At 33.7% G+C, this 25312-nt stretch overlaps 1 protein-coding gene and 2 long non-coding RNA genes across 3 annotated transcripts; 2 read left to right on the top strand and 1 right to left on the bottom strand.

The window, feature by feature from the left end:
- The first annotated feature begins 3532 nt into the window (after positions 1-3532).
- On the top strand, positions 3533-4928 carry LOC106298696 (adenylate isopentenyltransferase 7, mitochondrial-like). The gene has a single exon (XM_013734840.1). The coding sequence runs from the start codon at positions 3687-3689 to the stop codon at positions 4644-4646; it is 960 nt and encodes a 319-aa protein (XP_013590294.1). The 5' UTR covers positions 3533-3686; the 3' UTR covers positions 4647-4928.
- Positions 4929-13679: 8751 nt separating this feature from the next.
- On the top strand, positions 13680-14784 carry LOC106323837. Its single transcript, XR_001266682.1, has 3 exons — positions 13680-13944; positions 14041-14161; positions 14388-14784. It is a non-coding gene; the product is annotated as an uncharacterized LOC106323837 (long non-coding RNA).
- A 267-nt stretch (positions 14785-15051) lies between these two features.
- Positions 15052-17951, bottom strand: LOC106323844. Its single transcript, XR_001266683.1, has 2 exons — positions 17731-17951; positions 15052-15586 (listed from the first exon to the last, which is right to left on the bottom strand). It is a non-coding gene; the product is annotated as an uncharacterized LOC106323844 (long non-coding RNA).
- Positions 17952-25312: the final 7361 nt, after the last annotated feature.

The raw sequence follows: 25312 nt of genomic DNA, 5'->3' as shown, positions 1-25312 counted from the left end.
TTCTATATGATCCATGAGTTCAACTTGGCTTTACTAGCAAAACAATTATGGAGGCTAGTTCAATATCCTGATTCGTTAGTGGCTCGAGTTTTGAGGAGAATATACTACAGATTGAGTTCGCCTTTACGAGTAAGCTCTGTAAGAAGCCCATCCTATGTGTGGAGCAGTATTACAGTGGCACGAAAGCTTCTGCTATTGGGAATCAGAAATAAGATACATTCTGGATATGAGGTCAAGGTGTGGGAGGATCCTTGGATCCCTACAACACCAACTAGGCCGGATCACCCTTCAGCCCCAGTTTTGCACCCGTTCATGAGAGTCAACGACCTTATTAATCAGGAATCAAAGGAATGGAATGTTGGATTACTAGAGGATTATGTTAGCCATGCTGATATATCTTTCATAAGGAGTTTGGCCATAAGCTCAACTCATCGCCGTGATACATTCTGCTGAAAATACATTACGAATGGCCAATACACGGTTAAATCTGAATATTGGGTAGCTTGAAACTTGTTAAAAGCTGAGGAAGAAAACGAGGTGTTGGAGCCAAGTATAACTAAGCTCCAAGCCTTTGCTTGGATGATAAAAGCGCCTCAGAAAATATGTCATCTTATACGGCAATTGATAACAAGTCATGTGGCAGTAACGAGAAATTTAATACGGCGTAATATGAAATGCGATAAATACTATCCACAGTGTAGAGAACTAGAATAATTTGTCACTCATGCCATATTCGAGTGCCCACCAGCTTTACAAGCTTGGTCCCTATCAGCGACACCAACAATTCCAGATATCTTTCGGCTACCGAGTATTTACGCTAATATGAATTATCTCTTCTAGAGAGAGAACATCATTGTCAAGCTAGATTTAATTTAGACGGGGATCCTTATCCTTGTATCATCTGGTATATTTGGAAGGCCCAAAATGACAAATTCTTTAGGGGGATAGAAAAGGATCCATTAGAGTTAGTTCACTATGCAGAGAGTGAGTGTCAAGCCTGGTTCAATGTAAATGAGATGGTTCCAACAGTTCTACAAGATCACAGTATTGAGGAACCACAAGTCTTAAGCTTGGGTAATATTTTCATGTTAGATGGGTATAGGGTGGGCATTTTACCTGATACCCGAACCCGTATCTGAACCCGATCCAAAAAAACCGAACCGAAATCCGAACCGAAGTAGCTAAATACCCGAACAGGTATTAAATTAGGAGATTGGATATCCCAATCCGAACAGGTAATATCCAAACCCGAATGGATATCTGAAGATAACCGAATATACGTATTACTAACATTATATTTCTAGTTTATATCTCTCATTTTATTTAAAATATTTATATTGATACTACACATACTTTAAATTCATTTAATATACATATAATTATGGAGGAAATAATTTATACTCACTTAAAATGCATGTCAAGTTTTTTGTTTCACGAATTAACAAAAATTACATCTGAAATTTAAAAACAATAACCAAATTAGTGTCTTTTTAGTTTTAAAATGTTATGTCCAAATTTATTAATCATTCAATCTGTTAAAAATAAAAAATCAGTTAAGTGAAAGTTATATTTTTCAATACAAGAAACTTGAAAAATGAAATTTTAATTTTAATTTTTTTTTCATTCAAGATCTAAATATCCGAACTTGATCCGAAATAACAAAATCCGAACTAAAAATACCCGAATCAGACCCGAAGTACAGAAATGCTCGAATGGGTTCTACACCTCTATACAGAAATACCCGAAAATCTGAAATATCCGACCCGAACCCGAATGGCCACCCCTAGTCATGGACATCCACATCACAGTTTAGTGGGTGTGGATGTGTTTGGATGGACAGTTTTAGAAAGGTTCAATTTATGGGGATACGAAATTACATTCGATGAGAGTTTGCATTGCATTCAGAAGTAGAAGCACTGCGATGGATGATGGAGAACATGCTTCAACATTCGACATGCCAGAGCTTTGGAACGGATTGTATGGGTCTGATTGCCATGATTAAGGAACCCCATGTTTAGCCAAAGCTTTGCAACTGAATAGGAGAGAATAAAGATCTTGCATGTATATTTTCCGAATTTCAAGATTACTCATATTCGACGAGCTCAAAATCATATTTCTGACTCTTTAGCTAGGACTATGAGGTCTTTCCAAAAAGAGTTATTTTATTGGTTGTTCTATTCTGGTCTTATTATTTAGACCACCTCAAAAGTTTGAGTAATAGAATCCCGTTCGTCGTAAAAAAAAAAAAAAAGACCAACCTTGTACATACAGGCCACAAAAGTGAGGTGGACAGTGTTATTTAATTTCCCCGCTCGTGTGTATAATTGATAATAGGATATGTGGGGGACTATACTATAGTTAAAGAATGATTGGTTGAATTTCTGTGGTGTCCCACTGTAGCTTGGAAACAGCTTTGCGTCCGATATGACGTAAGCCTCCAAATTATGGCGGAGGATAAATAACACCGTCTTTCTTGTGTGTTTATAATAATAACAAAAACAAATTTAATTTTTTTCTCTAATATCTCTCATTTAAGTTTATATATGCCCCCAGTCCCCAGAAAGAAAAAAAAAAGAGAAGAGAAAGAAACATGGTGACATACATTCGCCTGAATATGTGTACTAATGGATATATCAATATATATTTCAATCTTACTTCTAGTTCTATGTGTGGTCTGTGTATTGGATCTGAATAGAACACAAACCGCATTCATAGAGGGAACATATGCAAAATGTTCAAGACTAGACCGGACGAAAAAAAGAAACAAAATGTACATTAATTATTTTCTTATTCAAGTTAATGTGTAATGATTTGTGTACAAGAATAATTAGTATTTTCTGTAATGATTATGTAACCATGTTTTGATATTTTATAAGTTCTTGATATGATTAAAAAAATTATTACATTTGAAAATATAAATTTCATTTTAAAAATATTAGATACTAGCACTAACTTACATGAGAATGGGATTAATGGAATATATCCAAACCTATATTTTGTAAATATAGTAGAAACTCAATAAATGAATACACTTTAAATGAATATAAATGATAAATTAATAAATTTCTTAGGTCGTGAGTTAGCTAGGCCACCGTAAAATATGACACAATCTCTATGAGATAATAAGATAAGAATTTATGTAATAATATGTTTTTAATATCAATTAATGATTAATTTACATAAATTGTATATAAATAAAAATAATTTATTTATAGTTTATTTTTATTTACAGTGAAATCTATCTTTATTTTTTAAGATTTCTAAATATACTGATGTTATTTTTAATCTTATACTTAAAATGCATTTATTTTATGGTAAATAGTTTCTATACACGAAATAATCGATGTTTTGTTTGGCCTTCTGGTATTTTTGTTTAGTTTTTGTGAAATTACCATCAGATTTCTATAAAAAAATAAAAATTATTAGGCCGATTTTTTTATAGATAGGGCCTTTAAATCTATTTTTAAAAGGTCGTAAGGGTATATATAAGTCTCCTTGTACCTCAAAACTTAAAAACATGTAAATCATTTTCTACACTTCACAATTTTCTCTCACACATTCTCTCAAGGCTCTGATCTTTCGAATCATAAATTTTAGGAATTCTAGATTTTAAGTTGAGGCGGTCTTACAAAAGGACAAACCAACAAAAAATATATTTTTTTCGCCCAGCAAAAAGTCAATTCATCATGAAATTCTCAATCTCAGCACCGAAGCAGGTACAACCAATCTTGAGCTTCAAAAACAAACCATCCATTGTCAACGTCAACTCTTTCCTCCATCCTCACGAAAAAGTCGTCTTCGTAATGGGAGCCACTGGATCCGGCAAGTCTCGTCTCGCCATCGACCTAGCAACACGGTTTCAAACAGATATCATAAACTCCGACAAGATCCAAGTTTACAAGGGCCTCGACGTCCTTACAAATAAAGTGACACCTCAAGAATGTCGAGGCGTGCCTCACCACTTGCTCGGGGTATTTGACTCGGAAGATGGAAACCTAACGGCCACCGACTTCGCTCTCCTTGCGTCACAAGAGATCTCAACACTCTCAGCTAACAACAAGCTTCCTATAGTAGCCGGTGGATCAAACTCATACATCGAAGCACTTGCGAACCATTCGTCTGGACCATTGTTAAACAACTACGAATGTTGTTTCATTTGGGTCGACGTTTCCTTACCAGTTCTTAACTCTTTCGTCTCAAAACGTGTCGATCGTATGATGGAAGCAGGATTACTAGATGAAGTAAGACAAGTATATGATCCCAAAGCGGATTATTCTGTCGGGATACGACGAGCTATCGGAGTCCCCGAGCTCCACGAGTACTTACGGTACGAATCTCTAGTGGACCGTGCCACACAAAGAAAGATGCTTGACGTAGCGGTTAAAAAGATCAAACAGAACACAGAGATATTAGCTTGTCGACAGTTACAAAAGATTCAACGCCTGAGCAAGAAGTGGAAGTCGTGTATGCACCATGTGGACGCCACGGAAGTGTTCTTGAAACATAATGAAGAAGAAGCAGACGAGGCTTGGGAGAATCTTGTAGCGAGACCAACAAAGAGAATCGTCGACAAGTTTTCTAATAGACATGTGATGAAAAATGATTCTGTTGAGCATTGTTTGACCACCATTGGAGCGGCGTCATAGGACGGAGGAAGTGGAAGTAGGGCTCACAATATGATATGAAATTTTGTTTTCCTATTGCGAAAGTGAAGCTTTTTGGAGTGCGAGTTAAAACACGTATGTGTGTGTGGTGGTTATTCGTCGGAGGTTTTTTGCAACATACAGGTGTGTGCCATAGTACCTCGGGGGAAAGACGAAAAAGGTTTTTTTTTTTTTTTAACGTTTGTATAGTTGAGATTCCCTTATATTAAATGTTTGATACCTATTTGAGTATTTGACTACAAGCTCACGATAACCAAAAGTTATCATTCCTTGTGCCACGATATCACAATTATGTGTATCTTTTGATATAGAAACATTATTTTGTCTTGCTTTTTGCTGTATTTGGTATCTCATAGCCTTACATTTACGCATTCATGTTATTGGTTGAAGCTAATGAACTAACTATGTAACAATTAAACTACGTACATCTTGACCAGATGTTAATTTTTAGTCTTTTTTATAAATTGTTTAATGATATTAATAACCATACAAGTTATTTGGATATATTTTTAGGTTCAAAAATTTACAATATTTAGACAGAGTTTAATTTAAAACTAAAAAAAGAGATACTCAAAAAACTTGATCCGTACCTGAGCGGATATATGGGTGCCCTCGTTTAATGATTACGTAAACAAAATAAAAATTATTTGCTAACCGGGTTGAGTTCTTGTCACGAATAAAGCAATTTGATTCAAATTTGTGAACTTATTATGGGTAACAACAAATAAATGATGTTGGATCATTATCATAAGTGCAACTAATGAAATAGTTAGAAAAAGTGAAAAAGAATGTAAAAGCTGTGATAAAACATTTAGAATAGATAAGTTCTGTTTTGTATTTTTGTAATAAATGATGTCGAATTATTTTGAAAATCCAATAAATGAAGTGGTTAAAATTAGTTAAAAAATCAATAAAAATGTAAGAAATCACTTAAAAATAGGTAAGTATTGTTTTATACTTCAGTTATAATAGAATAAACTAGATTTTGACATGCGCTTTAAAAGCGCGAGATGACTTATGTTATGAAAATGCAATATAAACGTATCAAATGCTTGGTTAGAGATGCTAAAATAAGTAAATTCGCTCTGTTTAAACATGTTCCATTTAAATCTTGAACCGCTAAGAACTATAAAATTTTAAGATCTAATAAGGTTGTCTATTTAGACCACGATAATTATATTAATCTTTTTTAGATCTGCTTAATCCTAGTTGATATTTTTGGTTAGATATGCTAAAATAAGTAAATCCTCTATGTTTAAACATGTCCCATTTAAAATTTCAACCGCAAAGAACTATTAAATTTTAAGATCTAATAAGGTTGTCTATTTAGACCACGATAATTATATTGGCCTTTTTAGATCCGCTTAGACCTAATTTAATATTTTTTTCAAAATTCCGAAACTAATTTTTTATTGAAAATACATTAAACAGTTTTTTGTTTAATTGTTTACAATTATATCAGAAAAATTAAAAATATTTTTGACAAAAAGTTGGAAAAAAAAATCATGGTAGGTGCCATCATGATTTCGGGATTTCTTTTTGACATAATGATCTCGATATTAAGACCTGGGTAGATATGGATTTTATTGTAATTATAGAATAAGGAGTTGATGGCTTTATTATAAGAAAAATAACTTGTAGAAAAAGTTTGGATATTTACAAAATCATAAAGAAACTTAAAATTATGGGAACAAAACTCTCCATAAATGTTTAGTTAAAAAAAAATTAAAATAAATGCTGAAGAAATTTCTATAACTGATTATGGTATTAGGCATGAAATCTTGATTTTATTGTTAAAATATTTGAATTCATGAAGAAAAACATAAATGTAGATCGATAAAAATTATTTGGTTGAATATATTCTTTAGCATATTTAGGAGACGTAACCTATCTATATATCCATCTAATAATAATCTATCATCCTTTATATAATAAAGCGCAAGTCGCTTGAAGAATCAAATACTGACACGTGGAAAATGTTTTAAAAAAAACAAAATTAATTAACTGTTGACATAATGGTTAAAAGTCTGAGCCAATTACAAAGTTAATCAATTGTAAAAAAAAATAACTGCCTCTTACCACAAAGAACTCCACGATTTTTACTTTTATGGCACAAATTCAAACTGTCTCTTCAATATAATTTTTAGATAAATATTTCTTCTTTATTTGCTCTCTTTTACTCAATCGTTTTGTTTCTTTTTATCATTTCTTTGAGATTTATTTGCTCTCTCTTTCTCAATCGTTTCATCTTTTTTATCATTTTTGAGTTTTGAGTGTAATTGATATTGCTTTATAGTTATAAATTTTTTTTCAAACCTATTTTTCTCTGCTTCTCAAAGTAATACTCTCTTATTCATTTTTTTCTATTGTTCAACTTGAAGTTTTTTTTTTCGCAGATTATTTATAGGAGGAGGAAGCTAGATCGAGGCAGCGGTTGCACATATAAATTTTAAACTAAGATTATGAAAATACTAAAGCAAATATTTTGCCACTTTTCTCTAAGTTAAATGGAAAGTTTTAAAGTTTTTTTTCTGAAGAAATGTTTTCTTTTGTGATTTTTTTGTTTGTTATGGATATAGGGCGAAATAATGACTAGCTTATCTTGCCATAAGAAAGGTGAATATGGCTTGATTTGTTTTGGATATAGGGAGAAACAATGACTAGCTCAGCCTGCCATAAGAAAGGTGAATATGGCATATCGATGGTGTTGTATGGACAAGATTAAAGTTATATTGTAAACATAGAGACTTTAGCTTATTATGGCTAGAAGGTGTTATAAAATTTTAGCTATATTATGGCTATAACGAATTCAAATTTTTTTTTGCCTGTATGTAGTACAGACCCAAACACTAGTTTATATACTAAAGCGCAAGTCACTATACCAATAATATTTTGACATATGGCATGTTTAAAAATTATTAAAAAATAAAAATAACTAAAGCAAAACAGTTTATTTCTTCCCTGCAAAATGAAAAAAAGAAAGAGAAAAATTGTTTTAACCGCCTCGACCGTAACATCCATGATCTCCACCTCTTCCTACATCATCTCAAATAAATGAACGTTAGAATCACTTCTACAACAGATACATTTATAAAATTATTTAAACAGTTAAAGTTCTTGCACATAGTAATTGATGATTTTGTCTCTTCTACAAACTGATTTTAGTATCGATAACATCACATCTCTTTTTTTCTTTGGGTGTAAATCTTCTTCTTTTTTTTTCTTATCTCAAGTCTTATTTTCTCTTACAAAAGACAAATCTTCGATCTATGGTGGTTGTAAACTTTTAGAAGTTGAAGTAAGATCGATTTTGTGTGCAAAATGATTTTGGAAAAGACTAAGGGACATATAGATGATTTTGGAAAAGACTAAGGGACTTATAGATGGCTTTCAAAAATTCCCAGACATTGGTTGGTGGTGCAAGCGGCTTCATATTATGATCGTTTAGCAAATGAATAAGTGATAAAGTTTAATTATAAACATTTAATTATTTTTCAGTTGTGCAGTTTTGAATTCCTTTTAGTTTTTATTTTCTTTGCATAGGAATCACTGTTACAACATCTTCACGGGACGAGCGTCTTCCTCGAACCAAAGCTGCTCATGACTGAAATCATGGTCAAGAAGTTGGGAACACCAATTCAGCTCCTCCAGATTGAAACCGAAGAAGAACGAGATGAAAAGGTATGGCCATCACAGAAAAATTAAAAGAGGTTGAACAAAAAATATATTTGAAGAGAAGAAGAGACTTCAAACTTTTTTTTTTGGCTTAAAGAATAGACTTCAAACTTACAAAAATATACTATGCGTAAATAGTGAAAAACAAGTTATGTTCTCAACGACGGTTGAAGAGTATACTCAGACTCTCGATTCATGTGATGCTCAGTTTTGTTAACTAGGTAAGATACAACTTTTTAACCATTCAAGGGAGTATAACATAACTTTAACTAATAATTTTTTCTCTTTAAATTTGAATTAATGTTGAAAACATTTTATGCTCAACAAATTATTAAACAATTTGTACAACCCTAAATGACTAAATTTGGAACGGTATCATGAGCTTACGTTGAATATATATAATATATATATGAATATATATATATATATGTATATATCATGGGCTTACATTTATAAGCATGACTGGAAATGCTTGAGGCCATCATGAATTTAGTAAATCAAAATTAAGGTAAAATAAAATATTTATTTATTTATTTAAATATATTTACATCTGTAAAAGTATTAGTATACTACTCATATTTTGGTCAACCAAATATATTCTATAAATTATGAAATATATATTTTACTAATAAATATACTAATATTAGTTCTGTTATGTAAATAAATATTAATTTTGGGGCCACAACACCATTAAGTTAAACTTGAAAAAAAGTTTTGAAGGGTAAAGAACAAATAACATTTTTACTTAAAAAAACAATAAGAATTCTCGTGCGTAGAGCACAGGGAAACATACTAGTATATATATCTTTATATATATAATAGGTTTTGTTTCTCTCCCACCTATGCCAACAAGGACGCCACATCATAAATTGAGCTCTCCTGTGAGCAACAGGTGTCCTCTGTGCTGCGTTTCATTAGAGTGTTTTCATATTGTTTTGGACTTGGTGTTGGGCTTGGTGGTGCGCTTCATCTGTGGCCCATCGACCACAAGCTTTAATTATGTCTTCCATTGTTCTCCTTCTCAACCGTAGGAGCTTTTTGTGTTTCCATGGAAACTGATCCTTCTTCCTCCTGATCCATCAATCAACAGGAGCAAATCTAGAGTTTCCAGCAAACTATTCATCTTCTTCCTACTGATCAAGTAATCAATCGGTTACGAAATCATTGCTATTAAATTCTCTCTTTAAATCAATCTACAGGATCTCTCTTCAATGCTACTTTAGCTCTTCAAAGGCAGTGGTGGTTCGACTATAAAAATGGTTAGCATCCCTACAATCTGTAGCATCCTATCAATCTATTATAACCAAAGCAATCTCCTTATTTTCTGAAAAAAAATGGCTAATGCTCGATTGGGTCTTTTCGTATGTGATTTCTAAGGTTCAACCCACTCTTTCTTCTCCGCCATTCAGCTACTGCTTACTGAGCACAGAAAAATTGATGACTTCCCAGATCCAGAAGCAATACGCTAGACGTCATGTCTCAATATGAGGTTAATTTACTTCGGGGATTTTAGAAGTTTGAGTGAATCAATCATCTTTTTGAGCGATTTCCAACAGAAGATTTTGTTGGTATTTTTTTAATGAAAAATACCGATGGTACATTAGTAACAATTAATGCTGGGAGAGACATTGCATTCCGTCGGAAGAGGAGAAAACCGACAAGTATTGGCGACGTCGACACCAGATATTAAGGCAACAACCATCAGATTCAACCTTTGATTTACAGCAAAAACAGTGTTCGGGTGGCTTCACCTCTTTACCTTCTCTTATTGCTACCATCGTGTTTGCTTTCCTTGACATTACCTCTTTAGCTGGACTACCTGGTAAGGTACATCAGTGTCTTTTCTTGATGACTTACTCGATTTTCAGATCAAACTTTGCTAATAATCTTTATTTTTCCTTCAGCAATTCAGGCCAACAAAAACAACTGCTTAAGTTTTACGCTCAACTTGAGCTTCACATTTCATCAGACAACGTGTGCTTCTGTTTACTATTTTTATATTTCCATTAGCCGTTGATCCAAAAAACAAATCTAAAAGCCAACATGATTTTATGTATGTAGATAATTAGAAGAGCTTAGTGCTGCAAGCGGTCAAATTATTCTGTTATCATTGTATTTTAAGATCACAAGATTCCGTAGCTAACTTGCCACTTCAACTATACAAGGTAACAGAAATTCTTTGAACCTCATAGTAAAAGCTACATCTATGGTCACTTTAATGGGTATGCCTTTTCTGCATATCAGTGGTCCATTTTTGAAGTGCAAAAAGTGGTAGTTGGAAAACAAGTAAGTTAAAAAATTTCTTTAATTCTGGATCTTTTCCTCTTCAAGAAAAGATGTAAGATGGCTTTTCTTATTTCCAGATAGACTACTCTTCGTAGCCCTGTTTGTAACCTCAGTACATGTGATGGTGAGATATGCTTATTCAAATTTCAGAATTGTGTTAGTCTTTTAGTCCCTCCAATAAAAAGATCGCAGATTAAAATATTTGTTTCTTTTGTAGGAATAATTCATACACTGATGTTAGGAACATTTGGTATTTTAAATGAAAGCTGTAAAATGGAAGATGAGATTCTATCTTACTGGATTTCATAAGTTTCACAGATACGAGAGTATAGCTTCTTTCTTTTGTCAAACACAAGTTATTTGTTTTTTCATTATTTTAGTTACAAATGTGTTTCTATGTGCTCTTTTGATTTGTTGAAAAAGAGGTAGTAGAGAAGACGAATTACACAAACACATAACATGGATATGTTGATGAATGTTTACGAAAAATATAAAGTACATGATGAGTGACTGGCTAAATCAATAATAGATAGATTAAAAGTTGTATAGGAACAAAAGCATTTTAGGTGACGTTGAAAAATATGCATAAAAAGAAGGAAATCTGCTACCATCTATTTGTATTCACACCTGGTCAATTATATTTTGCATTATCAAGAGTAGTGATTACGCAAAAACAAACCAAATGTGCGACTATCTTTGAATAAACCAGCTAGGTAACAAATTCTTTTCCTTATGTTTGTGTTCCATTTATGATTTATTGCAGATATAGGATTTAGTTTACAAGTCTGAAGCCCATAAAAAAATACATCTAAGTTAATTATAAAATGTAACTATGTAAGGTCATATTTTTCCCTCGCAGACGATGCTTCTCGAAGCTCTAATGAATTAATCTGATGCTTCAAAAACTATAACAATAATGCTTCTTTGATGGTCTGTTTCTCTGTCTCGGTAGGCTTCTTCACCCATTTTCTCTACCATATTTAATTAGTATCTTTACCACTCAAACGACTCATATCTGGTGGGTAAATACTATGAAAGCTTCGATTAGAATTTTGAGGATATTAGCATTGGCACATATTGATAAGAACTCGCTACAACCGAGTAAACTAACTATGGCGGGTATTTGTTTCTTAACTACCAAAATTTATGTCTTTAAATACTAGACTTTGCGGATGTAGATTTGAGTAGGCTTATTTTGGAGATAAATAGTGTGGAAAATTATTGTAGTTCAAGAGTTTCTGAAGTATTTTGGTGGAAAACATTTGCTACGAACCAGCCGGGAGACCAACTCCTCCCTATTGCTCTTAGTCAGACCCTCAAACCAGCTCTTATGCGATTTGGTTCCAGTTCCAAGTTGATAAGAAAGCAAAAAGGCTTTTACTTTCTCTTCCAATGAATTTTATTTGCAGAAACTAAGAGTTTATTCTGAGAACTCACTTTTTTTTCTAATTATAGCTGTCACACAAAAAAGTGGTTACAGTTAGTAAAACAATAACTGGAAGCATGTGTTACAGTTAGTCAAACAATAACAAACTACTTTATTATACCATTTCCAAATATTGAGTTTTATAATAAAATAGTTTTTAAAGCATGTGTTATATTTCAAATCATTAGGAAAGACCAATGTATTATCTTCACATAAGAAACGAAAATAGAGATTATTGCAAATCAAGCTCATCCTTTAGAGCTTGGACATGAACTACCAACTTCAGCCATTTAAGATTATAATATCAGGGAAATACAACTGAATAATGCAACCATCCTTCAGCTAATAAGACGCCTAGCATATATCAAATAGAATTTGTCCGAGCTCCAACAACGCACTTTTTTGCAAGCATAGCCGTATCATGGCTCCTGTAATCATAGGGTTTATGGTGAATATAACATTAACAGATTTTTGAAATTCATCCCTCATGGTTTCTGTTATTCTATTAGGTTATAATACTTATTAACAAAATAAGTGTCATATACATAGGCTATGATAATAACACACCTTAAAGGAATTATTGGGCTGCACAGAGTTGTACATATACGTCATGCATCCTTTTTATTAGGACATTCAGTCAAAAAAAAAAAACAGTGTGAATCATATCAGTTAAAACCTGACCTTCTTTCTAACAATATAATACATAGTATAGACAAGTTGTTTTTAAATACACAGTGTAAGAGAATTTACTTTATTTAGAAAACTATATAATAAATATCATGAAAATCAAACTCTTAATATAATATTTTATACACAAACACTTAGTATAAACACACCCATTCTTAATAACAAAAAACATTATTAAACACCACAAATTCTAACATAAAACCCATCCAATAAAAATCTACAATAATATAGTTCACACATCATCACACGACAATCACAAACAACTAAAATGGAGATCATAATATGAATTAAAGATCAATAAAAAGTGAACTTATATGATTTAAAAGAAAAAAAATGATAAAAACACATACACCACCATAATAAAAACTGAAGATACTCTCATTCAAATCATTAAAAAATTTAGTTAACTGCAACAAGACTAAAACTAAATCTTTTTACAACAAAAAAAAATTAATAGTAAAAATTACAAAATAAATAGATAAAATAATCATATAAAAAAATTTACACATTAAACAGAATCAAGCATTTTAAGAAAATAAAATTGTAGAACAAAATATATAAAGAACATTTAAAACTATTGCTAACGAGCATAATATATCTTATGACATATAATCTTTTATCACCTAAAACTTTCTAAAAGACAAAAAGCATTATCATACAAATCTCTTGCAAATGAAACCAAAACACAAACCACAAATCATTAAAAAATAATAATCAAGATCTAGCATGCAAAGTATATCCCGTCCGTATGGCAGACCGATCCTAATATATCTATCTATATTAATAAAGTAAAAGAAAAAGGCTCCTCATAAAACCACGTCGTACTTCCATGCTCTCTCCTTTTCCTTTTGTTTTGAAATCTCGCTTCTAGGTTTTTATATTTTTTGTTTTGTGTTTCGAAACGCCGCCGTTTTGCTACATCTCCAAATCACTTTTCTGGCCTTGGGCCATGCTTTCGTATATGTGGCCCGTCTTGCGTTTAGGGTTACGTGTGCGTCTTCTAGATTGCCGATCTACGCCGTCCTCTTTCCATCGTCTCCGACTTCATCTCCTCTCTCTGTAACGTCTTGCTTACTGACTTCGTCTTCACAGCCAACGTTACGCTTAGCAATAATGTCAAGCAATAAAAGTGTCCTTCAATGGAGCTTTCAATCTACGTACTGACTTCGCTTGACTATTCAGTATAAATATGTACCTCTTGAAAGCGTAAGCTTAATAGTTTTCCCTTTCCGATTACAGAGTTTTTGTTATTTTCGAAACTAACCTTTTCATTATGGCAACTTGTCGAATCCATTTTGGCAGATTTGAAGGATGCAAGCTGTGTAGAAAAAGTGGTAGACAAACCATTCGATTTTGGGAAGCCTGGAATGTGAAGAAAAGGGGCTAACTGATGGGCGTTGATATGGTTCTTATTGATTCAAAGGTACGACCTTAATCTTTTCACATTTTCAAAACAGGAAACTAGATTCACAAATAAAAAGTTATGCGTTGTGAGCCATCTTTAGTGAATGTGGCACATTGAAACCTATGCATTCGATTCTCTGTTTATGCAATGACAAATCTCATCACCTCCTTGATTATTTAACCATTGTTTTGCTTTTGGAGTAATTCTTGATGGAAACGTTTGTATTTGGCTGTCCTCTACTCAGTTCCAGGTGCAAGATTCCTTCTTTTGAATCAACCTTTCATTTATCAATTTGCCTCACAAAACTATCATCCTCTAGAAGAATTGAAGCCTGGCAAAAGAGTCCAGGAGACAAAACTCTCTCCTGCTGAAGTAGCTAGGACTGCGGTTGAGGTTTGTACCTGAGAAACAATATGAGACCACTACTGTCAGAGTTTTGTATGAACTAGAATAGTGTTTACTTTTGCTATGAGATGCATTAGCTGAAGAGGAAGGCGGCAGGTCTAAGAAGACCACAAAGACTAGGTGGTCTACACCAGGCGTGAAAAAGTTTTATCATTCTCACTGTTATTTTGCATTTGAGCTTTTTTATGTTTTGAGTTTCATGAATAAGTACACGTTGAACAATTTTCTGAACCATATTTTGGGTTGTGTTGGTTTAGCGAATTTTATAGGACTTTAGGATATATCAGCATTTGGACGAGTTCACGAGTTGATTCTGCTTTTATGATTATCTGCATCATTGCCCTTAGTTGTTCAGAGCTGTTTTCTCAGCTTCAAGTCGGCATATTAGCAGAAGAAAACAACTAATTTGTATTTTACTTAACAAGTAATTTTTTAAATGTTATATAATGTTGCATAATTTTGGAGACCACCTGTTAAGCACGAAAAACAGTGTGGAATCTGAATAGGAAAGAACGAAATTTAATAGCAGCAATGCAACATGTGATTTATAACGAACAACATTAAAAATCAACCTACATCTATGCCCCTTAAAGAAGTAATAAGAACCTTGACTTCATCATCGCAATTTTCGTCCTAACTCACCTTCCATCTCTTCCACCTCTGAGATGCTCAAGAGTCATAAGCTGTTGGTACCACCATCTATTTAGTATAGCTTTACGTTTACTAATGTAAGATGCAGCTGGTTCCCGGCCAATTAAAATGGTTCTGATGCTTGACCTTTGGGGGGATAATATTAGAGTATTTAAACTGCTTTATGTCACCTGTTAAAATACGCATAGTAGCTGAACAATATAGTCACTGCTGAGGAAGAACATCAACAGACAAACGGTTTCGATCAGTGACTTACAAACAGCCCACAGTCCACACAACCGGCTCACAATGACTCTTAACGTTCACACTAGCCAGTGAATGCAGAAACTGTTACAACTGCAACTGAGTAGCAACCAGGGGCGAAGCCAGGCTATTGTATATGGGGGCCTGTGCACCCATAATATTTCTATATAACTTATATTTTGTTAAAGAAAACATTGAAAATCTGTTGGATCAGGTGAGCTTATGTTGATTTTTAGTTTATATTTAGTTTATTTGATTTTATATAAAAATAGATAACTATATTTATCTTCTATAGTATTTTGTTTATATGATTAAAATTTGGATTTAATAAAACATGATGATATTTTTCACTTCTCTAACTTAAAAATATAATGTTCTTTATGTTTTATTTTAAGAATTATCAAAAAGAAAAATAGTTAAAGTAAAACAATTAAACACGGCCTAATAACACTATTATTGAGTTTCCACATCCATCCAACACTTATCACACTTGCTACATAAGCTCACAAAACATACGGAAACAACAAACGCTAATACCCTTAAAAAGGAAAACGTAGCCTACACGCCTACCCCTTCTACCACTACTCTCCTTCCCGGCTTCTCTAATACCAGATTCACTCACACTAACTATGGTTGACACAACCAACGTACACAACACACAATCGATTACACCATGAGGCAAAAACTAGGTTACAAATGAACCACCCCAAATACTCGATGTATCCAGACTATATATGATATAACACAAGAAATATACAAATAACTTCACCACAAGTAAAATAAGTCTAAAAAAAAAAAGTAAAAAAAGTCACTTAGTTGAGCAGCTTACATCTAAACTATACGGACCACACTTACTTCAGCCACACGACACGCACACGTTTCAAATGTAAATACATGAAACACAAACTATACACCAACTAATCAACAGCACATTATCTAGATGACCAGATTGCACACTTATTCTAACCCTCAACCGACAAATCTAAAACAAACAGTTCTCAACCATTACAAACCTCAAATAGACATCCTCAGCTAAAAGAACAACATTATAACACAAAGTGGCATAAACGAAAAAATCCAAACAACAAATGAACATCTGTATATAGTTTTAATATTATAGTACACCAAATCAAGAAGAATAATCATTATTAATGAAAATCTAATATAAATGGAAACAAATATATATATTACAAAACATCATTTATTGTTAAATAATTAATATATATATATATATATATATATATATATATATATTAATTATTATTTGTGACATTATTGAAACTATTTATATATTACTTTAAAATATATTTCTTTATGATTTTATCACATTATATTATATTTTTAATTGATTTAGCTTGGAAATGGATTAATTTATTATCGTAATTAAATTAATTATTGTAATAATATTAAAATTATACTCTTATAAATAAAAAATATTTATTATTTATTATTTAGATTTTCTTAACTGTTTAATTTCATAATTTTTGTGTTTTCTAACAAAACAAATGTTAGTAGTCCTTTCAACTCAGACCAACAAAATTTAATAAAATTTACAATTTGATTTTAGAAATAAAATTTTTTTTTTCGATTAATGAAATTAAAATATTGTTTGATTAATAAAATAAAAATACATTTTAATAAAAAATAGTTTCAATGTAAATTCACCCGCTCGTAGGGCAGACCAACCACTAGTAACATATAAGACAGCCTACAAAGATGAATATTTCTGCTATTGTGAAATTTCAAATTGTTTGAACAATCGAAAATCTTAATATTCTTTTTCTCGGAAAACATAGATTATTTGTTGGATATTGAAAGAAGAGGAATTCACTCTATTCAATTTTTTGAATAGTAAGACACTGTGATTGATTAATTAACTCAAACATAGATTTGGAAAATAATTTTATATTGTATATTTCCAAAAAATCTCACATATATAAATGACTTTTCTATTGGATATGGAATGTATATTAGATGCAATAGGACTGTAATGGAATGATATGTTATTAATAATATAACCAAATTCTCAAAAAAGAAAAATTTAACCGACTGTAGTATTAGAGATTGTGTGACATAGAATACATATAGTGTAGGAAGAACTCGTATAAACTGATTGTTGATGGGTTGTAAAATTAAATGGATATTATATTCGAAAGATTCATATCTATATTATTAAAAATGAACTCTCTCTGCCCCCGTCGCTGCTCCAGACAGACATTACTGGTAGATAAGCTACCTCTTGAGCGGAGCTGAACCACGGACGAGCCCTCCAAGAAAAAGAGACATACCTGGAGCAGGTCGAAAAGAGAAGGAGACGAAAACAGAAGATGAGGCTGTCGGAGCTCAACTTGCTTTGAAAGGTCGCCTTAGGTTAGATAGATGTGGGAGAGGATAAGGTAGAGAGAGGTCTCGAATTCTAACTATACTTTTTCAATAGGATAGTTAGTTACAACATATAACTTACAAGCAGTACGGTGGATGACAAAGTAAGGTTGATCTTTCCTCGACTTTAAATAAGAACATATGAAAACTGTAAGGTTGATCTTTCCTCGACTTTAAATAAGAACATATGAAAACTGTAGGGCACGATTAAACCGGTCTTTTAGCCGGATTCTTAACTCATGATTTAATATTTTTTTGTTTTTTTTTGTTTTTTTTTGTTTTACATTTTTCGGCTAAGAGACGGTTCTTGTATTTCCTATTTAAGAGACGGTTCTTAGCTTTTCTTATTTAAAATCTAATAAAAGATAAAAACCGTCTTTTAACCGAACCTTAGAGTTGTTATACGGGTCTTAACAATTTTTTAATAATTAATGATAGTTAAGAGGTTGTAGTTAAGAGACACTGAATTTATTGGTTCCAATGGTAAAGTTCTTAATGTTGGGTTCTTAAGGAATATTTTTTATTAAACTAAAATTTTATAAAGATTTAATATATTTTTTAAATTAAACATATTAAAAGAAAACATTTTAAACATTAATTAAAAAAAACAATAAAACAAAGATTAGTAAAATAAACGAGAATAATATAAAAGAAATACATCCGAGCTCAGTTGTTGTCTTCATTACGTCCAAATTTACGCCATATATGTTCAACCAAATCAACTTTCAGATGTTGATGAATTTGTCTATCACGAATTCTAGTTCGAACACCCATCATATTGGCGATATTTGTAGGGATATATGTAGAATACGTGAGATCGACATATGAACTTCCGTTGTCTTCTCCTTGTTGGAACTCCGAAACATCAAATTGAGTGTATCCATCTCGTTCATCTTCTACTATCATATTATGGAGTATGATACATGCTCTCATAATCTTTCCAATTTTGACTTTATCCAAAAAAATGCTGGATTTTTAACAATGGCAAATCGAGCTTGCAAGACTCCAAAAGTACGCTCGACATCCTTTCGGACAACTTTTTGACGTTGAACAAATAAAACTGCTTTCGGCCCTTGTTGTATTGGAATAGATTGGATAAAAGTTGTCTATTTCGGATAAATACCATTGGTGAGATAGTAAGCCAAATGATACTCTCTTCCATTTGGCTTCATCAAAAACAGGTGAGCGATCAAGAACATTGATATCATTTAAGGTACCTGGAGGTCCAAAAAATGCATGCCATATCCATAGATCATAAGATGCAACCGCCTCTAAAACGATTGTGGGTTTTCCCGAACCACGAGAATATTGACATTTCCAAGCGGTGGGACAATTCTTCTCCTCCAAATGCATACAATCGATGTTTCCTATCATCCCGGAAAATCCACGATATTCATCAATATCAAGTAGACGTTGAAGATCAGCCGGTGTAGGTCTTCTTAGGTACTCCTCGCTGAATAAATATATTATTCCATCCACAAAATTTTCCAAACATGACCGAGTTGTAGTTGAACCGAGTCGGAGGTATTCGTCAACCGTATCAGCCGCAGTACCATATGCCAAGCAACGAATCGCTGCCGTACACTTCTGAAGAGGAGAGAGACTAAGCCTTCCCCGACAATCTTTCTTTTGTCGAAAGAATTCAACTTCATTGGAGAGTCGATCAACAATATGCACGAACAAAGACTTGTTCATCATAAAACGTCGTCGGAATAGATTATGAGGATATGTTGGAGTTTCACTGAAATAGTCATTCCATAAACGTTGATCGCCTTCTTCACGATTTCTTTCGATGTAAACTCGTTTTTTTCTTTTTTTCTTTTCTTTTTCTTGATTAATGGTAAAATTCTCGAAGGACTGGTCAAATGTTTCTTCAACATATTGATCAAAATGTTGATCAAAGGTTTCTTCAACATATTGATCAAAATATTGATCAAATGTTTCTTCAACATATTGACTATCCAATCCCTCAAAAGGATTTTGAGAAGAAGATCCCATATCGAGTAAAAGAAGAGAAGAAGAAGCTTTGTGTTTTAGAATGAGAGAAGCATTGTGTTTTAGAATAAGAGGAGAAGCGTTGTGGTCTGATGAAGAAGCGTTGTGGTGTGATGAAAAGCGTTGAGTTTCTCTAATGAGAGAAGCAGAGAAGAAGCGTTGTGTGTTGTAGAATGAGAGCTTCACCTTAATTTATAAAAAGAGTACTAACAATACAACCAAGTCTCGTGAATACAGAAACAGACAAGAGTAGTGTCATGACTACACAACCAGACACAAATAAACATGAGTCTCGTGACTCTATTCAGACACAACATGACAGACACAAACAAGAGTCTCGTGACTCATGACAGACTCCAATACAAAAGTAGTCTCATGACTACACAAACGGACAACAGTTTGATGACAACACACAAACCTGTGACTCTCAGCTTCTTCTCTTCTTCTTAGAGGATTGTCCTTCTTCTACCTTGATACCCTGTCTCAGCTTCTTCTCTTCTTCACGCATTGCAACATCCTTCTGAACTCAGGTTCAATGTCACCTTCTGATTCCTCCACCCTAATCAAATAGCCCATATTCCTCATGTATTCTTCGCATGATAACTCCACCATATCGTCTTCTTCTTCATCTGATATCTCCACCACTTCTACTTCAGTTGGTGTGTTATCCGCAACATCCTCATCGGTAACTTCTGGTTGGAGAGGTGGCATGATTCCTCTTGCTGAGAGGCCACAAACAATCGGTTTTCTTGAAGCCATTTGTGGATATGTCTGACTTGTTCCTCTGAAAAGCAAAATATGAAAACAGAAACGCATTAGAGTTGATAACATTGATCACAAAGAGAGACTATTAATATTACATTGATCAGAAAGACTAAAACAAGTTATATTACACATCAAGCAAGACAACATTGATAAGAAAGACTAGTTATATTAATATTCAAAGCAAGATTACATTGATAGCATTTCACTTATCAGCTTGTTCTTAAGCGCCACTTCTAAATCAGTAAGTGGCTCTCTTCTTGTAAGCAAACTCTCTAGGAGCTTTTTGTTTGTAAGCTTATCCTTAAAAGCTAAGTCCCTCTCCCTGATCTCCCACATTTGCTGAAACTGTTGCACCTTCTTCGCTTCTTCTCCCACTGGCCTTTTAGCCTGCGCCTTTGCTGCCTTAACTCCCGTAGGCCTAGCCATTGCTTCATCTTCTCCATTCACACTGGGCATAGATGCTGATGCCTGAAAAGATTGTTCTCCCCCCCACCCTCTTTCTTTTTGAACCAGAGCTTTGTTGAGTACTTCCATAAGTCCCACACCATTTCTGATCAATCCTAAGCTCCCTCCACCCATGCTCCAACGAGAACTTCACCTTGTAATCGTTGAAGAATATTTCATGGGCTGCTTTCAAAACATCATCTTCACTCTGGCCACTGGTCCTTTGTTTTGTTGCAGCGTCATATGACCCCACAAACTTGCAGACACCTTCATTTATCTTCCCCCACCTTTGCTTACAGTGGGTTTGCTCTCTCTTAGGCAACCCAACCACCTTCGGACTTGCATTATAATAAGCGGCAATCCTCTTCCAAAAGGTTCCTGCTCTTTGCTCATTCCCAACTAATGGATCCTTGGAGGTGTTCAACCATGCACTGATGAGGACCAGGTCTTCAGCTGTTGACCACTTGTCCCTTTGCTTTCGGTCCTCACCACCTTGTGCACGGGAACCAGAACCTCCAAGGGCTGGAGTTGGTGAAAAACTCATTAACTGAGTTGGGGATTCGATGTTAGGAAGTTGACTGTTTAGTAAGTGTACAAAGCTAAAGGATTGGCTTTGATGAGAATCCATAACCGAGAAGAAGTAGAAAACAAAGATGAAGGAGATGAAGTAGATGAGAACAAAGATAACACTGAAGCTTTAATAGAGGAAAGTAGATGAAGTTTTACGGTTGCTTTTAATTGGTTTAGGAAGTAGTTGTGTGTTGTAGAAATGTTTTAGTTAAGTCTTTTAATTCCATGATTTTTAATGTTTCTATCTAACAAAGAACGTAGACATAAATGACAGACATAAAAAATGAGGACCTTTCAATTTTGAATTGATGACCAAAACAGAAACAAACAACACCATAAGAACCGATCAAGCAATTCATGTTTATTCCTATGTCACAAGTGGATAGTACAGAAACGATTATAGATAATAATAAGAATGAAGCGATCAAGCAACACCCATACTAACATTTTTGTTTCACAAGTTTTGCTTCACAAGCAAGCAACCAAACAAACTATAAGAAGCAATCAAGCAATTCAATGGCTACAAATTAATCATGTCTATTCCTATCTCTATCTACCTGTCGCAAGCATCAAACATCTTAATCTTTTAAAAAAGGCCAAAAATCTTACCAGATGTTTTGGAGTTCAATGAATCTTCCTGCCGCTCCGTCTGTGATCCAGTAGAACACTCGCCGCAACCTCAAAATATACACAAAAAACATCCTTTTAACCATGTTCCTCATTCAACCTCTATGAATTCAAATAGACCAAAAGCTTACCTGAATCTTCTTCTGTATGATGAATCATGTTGTGGCTCCCTCTATGATTTACGATAACACACTTGAGAACCTGAAAAACGTACCAAACATCATGATTGTGTTATACCATGAATCTATAACCAACTCAGCACACATGCATGTCTATGAAAAGACCACAAATTACCTTCTCTTCTTCAACTCGGAGATACACCAAAACAGAAAAGCTCTAACCTCTGTTTTTTTTCTCAGCGATTTGGCTCACCTGAAACAAAAAAAATCATCAAATTGGTTTTTATTAGGGTTTCAATCCGACGGTTTGATGACAATATAGGAAGAGGATAGAGGAAGAAGAGGATAGATGAAGAACAGAAGACGATGGAAGAAGAAAATACCTCCAGCGATGTGGTCTGATGGTAGCTTTGCTTCGCCGGCTGCGCAAACACGGCCACAGAGGCGAAGAAGAAGAAGATCTCTCTCTGTAGAACTTGATTTCTGGTGAATTTCGTCTGAGAAGAAGAGATTTTGGGTGGGAAGAGAGAGAGAGAGAGAAACGAAGTCGATGAATCGAAGAGGCGCCTCTACCGTAGGGTTTCACGACACCCGCCTCTTACCCCTTTTCATTTTTTATTCTTTTTTAATGGGTTTGGGCTTTAGAGCCCACGCGAGAGGCGCCGTTAAACATGGTCTAAGAATCCGAGTTAAGAGACTGAGGTTAATGTTGGTTTTACTAGAGGTTGTAAACCCGCGTGTTTATCAATCAATGCCCCATTGCTCTTTTAAAATTTAAAATTAAATACATAACTAAACTCCATTACTAAACTAAATTCAAAAATTAATATTTTGTTACTAAGAGACTCACATTGAGATCTTCAAGGTTGGAGACTTGGCGGTGCTCAAATAATTTTCGAACAAATTTGTATCCTCACACATCTTATCAATCTTTCCATGTCAATAGAGGTTGAAAATTCAGCGCCATTTAATAATGTATCAAATAATCTGTCTCGGCCAGGCCCTAGTCTTTGCATAAAGAGTATATACCTAGAGAAACTATGTCCCTAATCAAAATTAAACTAGCAATTCCGATGTAAATATATTACAAGAAATCCTACAAACTGGGTAAAACACTGCTACGTTTTTTACCAAAAAAACACTGGTACAACTGGTATTTACTTTAATTTAAAACATTAGCTTATCGACAGATTTACTTATATTTTCCAGATTTACTTAGGCCACCCATATGGGGGTGTCGAATCTTAATTTCAACTGTTAAATACCTTACAATGAAATTGTTGAAATGTTGTAACTTATCTAGGTGCATTCAACATGGCTGTAAAATTTCAACATGTTGAAAAAACAATTATGTGGGCTAATACAGCCACGTGCCAAAAATTGGTCAGGTAGAAATGTTAATCAGTCATGTTGTGTTTTCATTGGTTGTGCAGATTTTTTTTTTTATTCTCTCTTAATAAGTCGAACTCATTTATCGTATAATAAAAAAAAATTTTAAAATAAAAATTATATCAAAATTCATGATTTTTTATAATCTATAAATAGAGACAATTTTCAGTTCATTTGGATACAGATTAAAACTTTATTTTTCTTTATAATCAACTACTTTAGTGTTTTAAATTTTTTTTGTTAAATGGATCTAAATAATAATATTTTTAACACCCGAAATTCTTCTAATTTTCCGTTCAGTTTTTAACTTAATTACAATCAAACTATTAATATATAGTTATTATATTATAAAAGATAAATATATGAATTAAAAATAGTGGGTGTAAGGTGTTGAATTTCTTAAAACGAACCATTGTAGAGGTTAAAAATGAAGTGAGTGTTAAATAAATTAGATGGACGAGAAAGAATATGATTTGGCATATTAAAAAGAAAAAAATAGAGTATCGAAGCTAGCGACTAACTTTAATTATATAAAAAGTATCTTTAAATTTTCAATAAAACTATATGGAAAGCGTACTAAGACCATGATTAACGGAGTGGCTTATTAGGGGGTCTTAGTTTAATTAGGATTTAAATTAAAAGAAAAATGGGTTAAATGAGAAGAAGTGAGTCTTAATCAGGGATTAAAAGAACCGGGTCTTGTGGGACACGTGTTGTGTGATGGTTCTATCTCTCTCTCTTTCGACAAAATAACTCTCTCTCTGTTTCGAGAAAAGAACACGGCGAGTCTCTCCCTCTCACACACGAATCGCGTCTCTCTAGCTCCCCTCGTCGAAACCGCCGGAGAATCACGAAGTCTCAACGATCGGTTCGCCGTCTTTGTCGGAGGAGTCATCGATTATCTCGATTCAATCGACGACTCGGCGTCGCTCAATCTCTCCTCGTTGAATCCACTGGTCTTTCTCGAAGTCACAACGATGGGTTCGGCGTCTGTGTTGGAGGATCTCGTTTAGATCGACATCTCCGCGTCTCTCTTGCTCTCCTCCACCTCTCGGAGTCTGATTCTGCATCTCTCCTCGGGGAAGAATCGAGGCGTCTCTCTCGGTGTCTCGACGGCTCTCCCCGACGGCTCTCCTCGACGGTGGCAATTCTCTATCTCTCTCTCCACGCGTTACCTCGGCGAATCAAAAGGTTAAAGCTATGAACTTTTATGTCTCAATCTCTCAATTGTTGCATGTCTTAGATTGTCTGTCTTTCTAAGTTATTTTGATTTGGTAGCTTCATATGATCTGTCTCTTCTGTTTGTTTATGTCTCGTGATTAATAATTTGTTCACCTCTAATCCATTTTTCATTTGGTTATTTTCTATGTGTGTCGAGATTGTTCGGATAAAGAGACAACGGATCAGCAGACATCAACCTTCGTCTAAGATGGTTTGGATCAAGATGGTGCGGATCAAGAGACATCAAGCTTCGTCTAAGATGGTTCGGATCAAGATGGTGGGGGTGAACAGACATCAACGCTCGACTACTATTTCATAGAGGTACATTTTCTATTTTTTACAACTTAGATAGATTGAA

This window comes from Brassica oleracea, chromosome C1, assembly GCF_000695525.1.
Source record: "Brassica oleracea var. oleracea cultivar TO1000 chromosome C1, BOL, whole genome shotgun sequence".
Lineage (NCBI taxonomy): Eukaryota > Viridiplantae > Streptophyta > Magnoliopsida > Brassicales > Brassicaceae > Brassica > Brassica oleracea.
Note: the sequence above shows the minus strand (reverse complement) of the source record. Positions and strands in the feature narration are given on the sequence as shown.